This window comes from Medicago truncatula, chromosome 2 (assembly GCF_003473485.1).
Source record: "Medicago truncatula cultivar Jemalong A17 chromosome 2, MtrunA17r5.0-ANR, whole genome shotgun sequence".
Lineage (NCBI taxonomy): Eukaryota > Viridiplantae > Streptophyta > Magnoliopsida > Fabales > Fabaceae > Medicago > Medicago truncatula.
Genome location: NC_053043.1, coordinates 24,703,808 through 24,714,859, shown reverse-complemented (window position 1 = coordinate 24,714,859; position 11,052 = coordinate 24,703,808). Strand labels below are relative to the sequence as shown.

The following is an 11,052-nucleotide window of genomic DNA, read 5'->3' as shown; positions in this document are numbered from 1 at the left end:
TTGGTTAGAGCGAGGGGTGTTGCAAGATAGATTTAGGCGTTTGTTTGAGCTAACAATGGATCGTGATGTTTTTGTAGCGGCAATGAGGAGGGATGGTTGGGAGGTTGACGGGGTGGGTTGGAGATGGAGAATAATACTTTTTGCTTGAGAGAAGGAACAATTGATAGATTGTGTTAGGCTTCTTGATAACATTTTTTGCAGGATAAAGTAAATGACAAATGGATTTGAAAACACAACCCTGTTGAAGGATACTCGGTAAAATGTGTTTATCATATTCTCACGGCTACGAATCAGCTTCTTGTTGACAACCATTCATACTTAATTTGGAGCAAATCATTGCCTCTCAAGGTGTTACTCTTTTCCTCAAGAACAATTAATAAGGAAATTCCGACGAAGGACAACTTAATTGGAAGAGGAGTAATTCCATTATATTCGATTTTGTGTTCGGGTGGCCGCGGGAAAGAGAAAACGATCAACCATCTGTTTTTGGAGTGAAATTTCTTTGGTAGCATTTGTTATTTATCATCGTTAGCTTAACTTAGTTGTATAATGAGATGTTTTATTTTCCATTCTACCATTTTGAATGTAGATATTTTCATTACTAATTTAAAAAATGAGATGTTTCCAACAAGAGATGTGAACATTTAACATCATTGATAAAGCAAGCTCAAAGAATGTAACCACATTTAAATGACCACTACTAACTGATTAGAATTCCTTTAATTCAACTTAAATAATTAACTACTCTGTCACCAAATATTTGAGTCGGGTTTTTCAATTTGCTTTAACAGTGGAACCCGAAGACAAAGGTCTTATACCATGTTTTAGTGCTGCTTTCCACACAACATCGATCCTATCGACATCGATAGCTCCAACTTCGTGATGAGTCCAACCCTCAAGATTGTGTACAACTCCTCCTGCATGGCATGCGTGAACCACTCCTCTATCCATTGTGTACTGCATCAAATTAAAAATGCAGATTATTGATATGTATTGTTATCTTTATTTAATGTGCACAAATAAACTATAAATATGTTTTATGTCATTGGATCAATAAGTCACATCATATCACGTTGATCTGATAGTGGAAACAAGCTAATGCATGGTTCAAGAGTTGTTTCATTCGTGCACCAAAGAAAGAATCCTTAAGAGAGAGAAAAATTTTATGAGTTTCTCTCTTTTCAATCAAATAGTTGAGCTACTTCTTGTGGCCGCAACAATTTCAAACCTAGGTTCTCTTCATTTAGGGGATCTGCGACCTTCCGATTGAGATTAGACGGTTTGGATCATAAAATCGGTAATTTTGATCGTTGTCAATATCGGACAATCACAAATCTCCTTACTACGTGAATGCGTATGACTGAGAATCGGGTTCAATAGTTGCAATTGCAAAGCTAGAGACAAGAAATGAATGAAAATATAATAATCGATCACCTCACAGCAGCCAAGGCCTTCTACATCATCTGGCAATCGCATAGCCGCTAGATCACCATAAGTGCAATCTCTTCTAAATGCAAAAATTGGAGGAACAACAAATTGGTGGAAATGAGTTCCACGTGGAGCCCAATTTTGCTCTCTTGGAGTGATCCACTTGCCAACAATCCATGTCTTGCAATGCTGTGCTGCTTGGTATTTTGTGACTTGAACAAGATAACTTTGGTATTCTTCCGGTGCTTCCTTTTGAATCTTCTGAAATCTATCCGTTGATAGTGTTAACATCTGCAAATTCAAGTGGCATTAGCCCGTTCATTAGTAGTGGTAATTGCGACTCTTAACACACTCTTCTCACGCCTATGACCGAATAAATACCTCCCCTATAAACATATGTTTAGATCTTATATCTCAACTCAAGTGAGACTCTTAATAAGCAACAAAGAGTATATAAGTTGGTAAAATGAGAAACCTAAAGAAAAACAAGATTTGGAAATAAAAAGGGCAACCCAGTACACTAAAGCTCCCGCATATGCAGGGTCTTGGAAGGGGTCCACCATTTGATGTATTGTACGCAGCCTTACCCTATTTTTTACACCAGAATAAAAAGTAAAAAGTGATAGAATTATATATACCAGAATTTTGACTTTCTTTTGGCAGAGGTAGAGAGCAATTGCTCTTCCAAGCTTAGAAGTTGCCCCAGTAAGGAAAACTTCTTTGGCATCTTTAGGAATTTCATCCAAGATCACAGCTGCAGTTAAAGTGTTGCCATGAACAACTCGAACTCTTAGGTTTGGGTGTTTGTCCACGAAAAGTTTTCCTCCCCCATTTAGAGATTCATTCTGCATGTCCACATATGAACAAAATTAATATTTCCTTTTTGGGAAAAACAAGAAATTAAATTAAATTAAATGTACACTAATCACTCATAGTGATAAATTAATTCACTAAGTATATACTATATACAAATGTGGTATATTATCTTCTCTTTATACAAGAGTAGACCACTCTCAGTAAAACTTTCAAAAAACAAAAGACTCTCACTCAATAAAACATATCTTTATATAAGGTTTAATTTAGAAATTTATTTGGATATTTTATTTTTTTTGACGAAAGAAATTTATTTATTTATTTAGCAATATCAGACAATGTTATAATTTTTTTGTCAAATTGTTAACAAATTTTATATAATAAAATTTTCAATTCATATGATAAATGAGGTAAAAATTTAATAAATTAAAACATATTATTTATAGCTATTTACATTTTTTTATGAAAGAAAAAAGTTGATAAAATTCATTCTCTCATCTCATGTAATACCAAGGTTAATTAAAAGGATTTTGTTAACGAGTGCTTCCGGGACACTCTTTAAGCATCCTAAATTTAATAATTATTTTTTAAAAATTATAAACCCTTTCTATAATTACAATGGATCCTCTTTACATAGGTTAAGTTCTTTTCATAAACGACATTCGTTATGACCTGGATTGGCTAGCTTGATTTGGACAGGGACCCCTATGTTATAGTTCCACTTTGGCTCTTTACTGTTTTTACAGAGAAAAATGCAGCCAGAATTGAAAGTGCAATTAATGTATGTTGAACAATTTATAAAGGTAATTGGCCAAACCTGGTTTGGTTGACGGATAGATATAGCCATAAAAATTTATAATGTATGTTGAACAATTTATAAAGGAGGAAAATTTTGTTCATTTTTCAAAATAATAGAGATAGCCATAAAAAAAATAGTACTAGATAATATTTTTTTTCCGTCCCAAATTGTATGCCGCTTTGAGAAAAAAATTTGTCCCAAATTATATGTCGCTTTACAATACCGATGAAATATTAATGTTACTTTTCCTATTATATCCTTAACTATTAATTACTCTCTCTTCTTTCAATTATTTAATTTATCTTTTCCATACCATTTATTAAGGATAATTTTGTAAAACAACTCATAATTTCTCTTCCCCACACAATATTAATTACATTTCTTAACACGTGTGAAATAGCCAAAACGTCATACAATTTGGGATGGAGGGAGTATTATTAAGCGACTTTTACTATAATAAATTATTTTATATATTTTTTAATTTAATATGATAAAAAATTACGAGCAAACTATACTAAAATGTTCTTTAATTTTATTTTTATTAAGAAATTAAATAGTAAAATAGACATTATGATTAATATCATATAAAATAATAAAAAAGTTGATTTAATATGATCAAGTATCTTCTTACCTTATTCAAAGCAGCCAAGCTGATGACTTTAACACCAATTTTATCAGCCGTGAGAATAGCTTGCTCAATATGCTTATTGATACCCTCAGTAGCAAATGGCAAGAAATACTGTTATAGCAAAAACAATTAATTACTTAGTTTTCTCCTTAAAAATTACCCTATTAAAAGAATTTCTTAAAATTAATTTTTGAGCCAAAAAGAATTTATCCTTTTTATAAGACTATCCCCTTCTTTTTTTTTTAGGCAATAATTTGGAAGCTTACTTTCTCCGATCTTATTTATAAGAAACATTTAACTTTTTAATTCATTGCATAAATGATGTATTTGGTCTATATTCTAAACATGATACATCGATTACTCAATGTATCTAAAAAATCAAATTTTTTTTATAAATAAGATCAGAGACTATATAATTATAGACCCACCTGAAAGCCACACCTAGGGACAACCCATGTTTGATGTAGTCTACTCCTGAGGTAGTAAAAAGAAACTAAAAATGTCTTGGACCAAAGCCACATTGCTAACAAAGATACCACAGCCATTGGAAAAAATGGGATCAAGAAGAACCTTGTTCTGAATGGTAAAGAAGCAAAGGTTCTGAGACAGAATTGAGCATGCATAGAGGATGTTATATCCACTATATGTGCCAGGAAAACAAATTCTGGTACCCTACTACAATTTCCTGCATTTGTCAATACAAATAGAGATTTACCACAAATTAAATTAATTACTAATTAGAGTTAACATAATATAATGTATCCTTATTTATAAAAAATACAATAACCAAGGTCTTTGTTCGAATCCAGCCTTAGGCATGCAGCAGCGTTAAAACTTTTAGGGAGAGCTTGCCGCCCATTTAGGTCCCACAATGCTCGAGGGATTAGTCTCCGCATTTGCGCGCGGAGGATACTTGGTTTACACCCAAAAAAGCTACTCCAGCGTTTAGTTTACAGTAACGGATCCATAAATTTTAATAACTGGGATCAATATTATTTATCATAAATATTTTTACAAAAATATATAAATCTATAACAAATAAAATAGTGACATCATTATCATTAAGAAGAATTCGAGATTAAAAAAAAATGTCATCATTCATCAGTTTATATAAATATTACCATAAATCAGAAATTGGCAAATATACCGGTGTCTATAAATGTTAACAAACAATAATTAAAAAAATTCATATTCATAAAATTACGCATTCGATTATTTTCATAAAATTTGTAGCAAAGAAACTCCTTTCAACAATTATAATCGTTGTATACAATAGTAATGTGTACTTTTTGTGCTCGTTTTTAGTAATACTAACTTTAAAAGTAAATATAATTAAAAATTAATTTACAAATATGACATTGTTTTGTCTCTAGTGTATTAGTTGGGTTATGTACGATCAACATAATATTTAAAGTGGGGTCAAAATGTAAAATCATGTTATAGTTAGGTGAAATGAAAACTAAAGAGTGGGGTTAACCGACCCCAATAGACTTCACCTGCATCCGTGCATATCAGTTTATGAAGGAGTTTATTATGTACCCCAATAAAATTAAATGTATTGGTACCATTTGTTTTCTATCCCTATAAAAAAATGTTTTTTCCTTTTTGCAAAATTGTGTTTTCTTTCCTTTACTAGGGAGTGCATTTGCTAACATTTATGCTTTTAAAAAGAAACTATCATTTAATTGTCTTCAAAAATTAAAATAAGGCAATATTTTCTTTTTATCCTTGAATTATTTTTGAGGTATCATTTTGGTCCACAACTAACTTTTGGTCCGACAACTAATACTTTTTTCTATTAGATTTTGTGAGAAAGAAAACAATGTAAAGAGATGTATGATGATTTATGGGTTATAATTCTTTGAGGCAAATCTATGAATATGGTGATGAAGATGAGGAGTGAAGAAGATGAACGCATATTGAGAATTTGTGTTGTTTGAAATGAAAATGTTGTTTTTTGAGTGGAATAATTGGTTATTGATTGAGTTATGCTATTGAATTTTTAGTATTTTTTTTTTCTTTTCTGGATTTTTGTGTTGAATGTTCATGAAGCAATGATGAAATTAATATAGTGTTCTTCATATTTTCTAGTAAGGAGATTAAGGAATGTGATGGAGAAGATGAAGGAAATAAATGAATTTTCAACCAATGTCAAATTGACATATGTCAATGAGTTAACGTTTTTGAATTAAACTGACGGAATAGACTAAAATGCGTAACGAGATAATCTTAAGGGACTCAAACAGACCAAAAAGATAAAAAAATTACAGGTCTTGCTAACCATTGTCCTCAGAATAATGGTTGTGAGGACAATGGTTAACGAAGCCAAAAGTAGCATGTTTGCACTGGTTTCAACAACATTTTGACTTTTAAAAAGTTAAATTTATCACTTTTCACCATTTTTCAATACTGTATTTCTATTTTTATCCCTTTATCAAATTTCCTAAAGGCAATGGTTAGCATTCTCAAAAAATATAAATAAGAGACAAAAAAAGAAATTTAGTCTAAAACTAATTTTTCATCTTATCTTTAGAAACTTAATATACTCACTATGACTTTTTTAACTATATAAATTTCTGTACCTGAACTGAATGATTTGTGTAATTCCCATGATTTGGTGTTAAGTGTATTTCCTAGTGCGTCAAAGAGAGGCATGAAAAGGCAAAAATTAGAGTCCTTTTCAGTGTGGTGTAGGGTGTGGTATCTGCATAAAAGGACAGATTAATATCAAGAAAACTAAAATATGTCAATTGCATCTTTCTTTAGAAAAATTTCATATGTATGATATTTTTCTTCTAGTTGAATAAAATAAATTAACTTACGTTGGGGTATATATGATATATCTCATAAATGGAAATGTTTGAAACAGACGATGTGGAACAATTTCAACATTGCAATGACCCAAACTTCTGAGAAAATCAAAAAAGAAAATGTAACCATATATCATACTTGTTGATCCATATCCCATCAATGAAGCTCCAAGGATCGGAATTCCAATTACTACAGTCAGAAACAGGTGCTCCAAAACCGTACCGGTTCCCACTGCAAGCAAAAGTACTTACAAATAAATATGAAGCACGGATACGGACAGGGACACCAGACACGACACGGACACTGACACGCCAACACAGCTAACAATTTGAAAAAATCACATAATTCAGTGTAATCACACGACACGTGGCCCATACCGAGACACGCCTATATGCTCTCACTAATTTGAATCAGAAGCCAATTAACCATATAAGTACTAATTTGGTGAAAGTTTTAATCATGGAACTATTTGTTCTCACTTACCCGTTACTGACTGTGGTACTGGAATTGAATGGTGAAGTGAATGGTAATTGGTGAAAAGATAGTGTCCATGAAACTTCTTATGCACCCAATAATAAAGTGGTTCTGAGATTCCCACATGAAACATCAATGCTGCAATAAGACCTTTAATGTTCCATAATGGAAGATTTTGTAGGAATGGAAACATATAATACGCCATAGAAGCCAATATTGTTTGAAGAATTAAAAAGTTATCCCTGTTAGTTACAAAACAACCAAATTAGAAAGAAACAAAAAAAAAAAACATTGTAGAAAAAATAAAGTACGTATGAAGCACGGAGACAGACACACCGGACACAACACGTTAACACGATAATAATTTAAGAAAATAACATAATTCAGTATAATCATAGGCGTCGATATCGATGTCTGACACTGACGAGTGTCCGACACTGAGACACCTCTAATCCGAGTGGTGTCCATGTTTTATAACGTACTATTAGTTAAGAATAGTAAATTACCAGTCCCATTCTTTGTCAAGCTGCTTGAAATCAACCCCCTGTTTAAGAATCTGACGGTTTCGTGTAAGAAAAAGCATATTGCTGTAACAATTCCATAGCAAATAAATCAAGCCTCTAAGACTAGACAATATGAGCAAATGAAGGCACCAGCTGAATTTGAGGTCTTTCTCTTCTTCATACAACATTTCATACACTACTCTTCCTACAAACGGCCCATATAACACGTACTATATTGTTTGTATTCATCAAAAAATCATTCAAATTTAGTGTTAGTTTAGTATCACCAAAATTGTGTTAAAAATAATTATGATAAACTAATATAACATACCTTGAATATCCCAAAGTTCTCCCATGGCCATGATGATAAAGGAGCTCCCATTTCAAAGGACTGGCTAGATAGATCGCAAGATATATAGTTATAATATTTTTTTGTGAACACTTTTGCTTATAATAACCTATATATAGGCTAATATTGTTATGTAATTTGTGTCCCTCAAATTTAATTATGTGATGACATGAGACTCTTCCCCATCCATCACATATTTATATAGGCTGAATGAATGAACTATATTCAAATTGGGTAAGGCGTTGGTTGAGGCCGTTGCGGTTAGTTTTCTATGTCAGTCACTTTCTCGTTATGATATTAATTATTAGAATTATATTTTAAGGTTTTTTTTATAATGTGCAAATTTGTATAGGTTAAAAAATTTAAAATAATAAGTTGGTATTTGATCGTACCTGATCAGAAGGTGATTGTCAGTGCTCTTTAATACGGTGGTTGTAAGGTGGTGGAATGCGTCAGCTTAAATACTGAAACAGCATGGATGTACCTGCAGACACTCTGACGCTCAAGTCAGTAAGAGATCAGAATCGAGGTTTAGAGAGAAAATAGATTCTACCTTGGGGACTGTAAAGAGTCCCCTTTATATAGAGGTGGGTGTTTGCAAAGCCGTTGTAAGACACACGTGTGCAAGGCGGTTACCAATTCGTATGAAGTGTAATCGTCGAGGAGAGATTCACGGGAACGTTGGCAGAGACGGTACATTTCGTTTGAACTGGTCTCAGTTGCTCCGAGCACCCCCTTGCGGAGAAGGGATATGTTGCGAGTAATAATATCAAATGAGGAATTTGGGTTGTAGTTGTATTGCGCCTGAGCAATTGAGCCTAAAGGCTTTAGCCAATCCTGAATAATATTAAAACTTGTGCATTTTAAATTAAATATATAATTTTTTAATAAATAATAGTTGTTTTTTAATAATAATAAAAAATCTATTTTTAATTCCTTCAACATGTGTAATATTTCAATGTTAGACAAACCCATATTTTAATATTAAAAGAAGAAAAATAATTGAGAAGAGAAGAATACTATCCTGTATCTTACTTAGGTGGTGGACCACTAGTTATTCCTATGTCGAAATGTGGAAAATGATTACCAATTCCAAAGCCATATGTTATACTATACATGTTATGTTGTTTTAATTCCACTTGTTTACTTTAAATAAATGGCACAGCTGGAGATATATATAAAACCTAATTCCTAGTAAATGCATTGGTTGGGAGCTAGCTGCTTTCACGTCTGTGGTGCGTACGTTCTGTGAAAATGTTTGTTCAATGTGTACCTCTATCTATAACTGTCCTTAAATTTTGGTGAAAAACTGTCCGTTTATCTATTAATAACCAAATTGATTTACAAATATTACTAGGCAATCACTTAATACTCCTTTTGCGTTCAGGGCCGTCTCCAACAATTCGGAGGTTCCATTGTATTCTTGACAATTTTTATTTAAAAATTATTGAAAAAAAATTCAACACCACTTAGAATGACTAACATCTACGTTATGACTTTTACCCAGAGACAAATAGATATTTACCTACAGACAATGTATAATTGACAGTAAAATAGTTGAATTCTGAACTTTTACCTACAGAAAAATAACATATACCGATGGATTTTGTCCGTAGATATAAATTTTTTATTAGTTTTTTCAAATTTTAAGATCCCTTTAAGTTTGAGGCCCTCTATCAAGGGCCTTGATGCTCTTGCAGAAGGTCGGACCTGCTTATGCTGCAAAATAACTACTATCATATTTCATTTCACACATAATAATGAAAAAATATTAATGAAAGAGAACAATAATTTTACTAAACCAATCATAGAAAGTAGAGAATAATAATTTGAAAATGATGCATTAATATTAATTAGATAATACCATTGCGAAAGAAAACAATTGAAATCACATTAAAAATTAAAAGTGACTATTTTTAAACAATTTTTTTTCACAAATCGAACGATTTTGGAATAGATAAAATATTTTTTTACATATTTTGAAGATGCACAATCTTGTAAAAAAAAATATGCTTAATTAAATTATAAGTTAACATTTTAACATAAAAATTTGAAAACTTTTATATAGAGCTTGACATATATAAAATAGTTTTCAATTTTTTATGTTAAAATTTGGTTACTGATCTAGACTACCTGAATCTTATAGCCATGCCTGATGCTGCTGAAATTAAAATAGTTAGTGTTTTCCCTGATGGGGATGGAGCTCCAAGCGCTAATGGGTTCTCTAACCACTTTTATCAACTAGTATTGTTGGGCCTGATGTGCAGTCAACTCAATATTTTTTAATAATACGTTTTACTCTTGGACTCACAATTATGAACTCAGCTCATTTGTTTGTTTCTGTGAATGGAAAAGCAATTGGTTTCTTTGCCTGCGACATAGGGTTTAGACAAGGAGATCCCCTATCTCCTTTGTTGTTTTGTTTAGTTGAAGAAGTCATAAGTAGAGGGGTATGAGATATTGTAACAGCCCGATTTTTAGCTAGATTTATTTTAATTACTTTTATTATGTTTTTATGTGTTTGTGTGTGATTATTCATCACTGGGTGCATTTTCATGGGTTTCCGTGCTAGAAGGGTATTTTAGTCATTTTAAACTTAAGGGTATTTTGGTCATTTGGTGAGAACGGGTATAATTATAGTTTTGGGTGAGAATTACTTTTAGTGTTTAGTGAGAAATGGATTGTTGTTGGTGGTTTTGTGAAATTGGTGAAGTTGAGTTAAGTGTTCATGTGAAGGACCAAAATGAACTTTTGATATATATGGTTGTTGACTGAAATTTTGTTATTGTTGGATGAATTAAACCTAGAAGAATTTATGTTTTCATGTTGTGGTTATGTTAGTTGAGTCGTTTGGGAGAAAACGGGTTTTTCGTGTGAAATGTCGATGTTTAAGCGTTTTCGCCATAAGTGCTTATGTGAGGTTTTGGAAAATGACTTTTGGGATGGTTGAAACATTAATTTTTTTGTAGATTATGTTAGAGTCAAGTGTCAGGAGCGTGTAGGCGAAAACGGCACCAAAGTCCGATTAACGGTTTGAATTTTACGCGCGAAATGGTGAAAAACGCACTTTTTGGAAAAGCTGATTTTTGGACCTGATACTGTCAAAATCGTGCCACGATTTGTTGGCAGAGTATTCAATGGTTCTGGACATAAAAACGTGTCACGATTTCCAAGAAAACGTGACACGATTTTTGTGAATCAGATCCTTCATATTTCACTATTTTTCACCTCTTTCCGCTTTGAATTT

General features: G+C 32.1%; 1 protein-coding gene across 1 annotated transcript; it reads right to left on the bottom strand.

Annotated features, from left to right (window-relative positions):
* Positions 1–621: 621 nt before the first annotated feature.
* On the bottom strand, positions 622–7,989 carry LOC120578198 (very-long-chain aldehyde decarbonylase CER3). Its single transcript, XM_039830567.1, has 10 exons — positions 7,788–7,989; positions 7,460–7,686; positions 6,963–7,195; positions 6,491–6,710; positions 6,251–6,372; positions 4,097–4,353; positions 3,672–3,779; positions 2,067–2,273; positions 1,435–1,719; positions 622–957 (listed from the first exon to the last, which is right to left on the bottom strand). The coding sequence occupies exons 1-10, from the start codon at positions 7,836–7,838 to the stop codon at positions 775–777; spliced, it is 1,893 nt and encodes a 630-aa protein (XP_039686501.1). The 5' UTR covers positions 7,839–7,989; the 3' UTR covers positions 622–774.
* Positions 7,990–11,052: the final 3,063 nt, after the last annotated feature.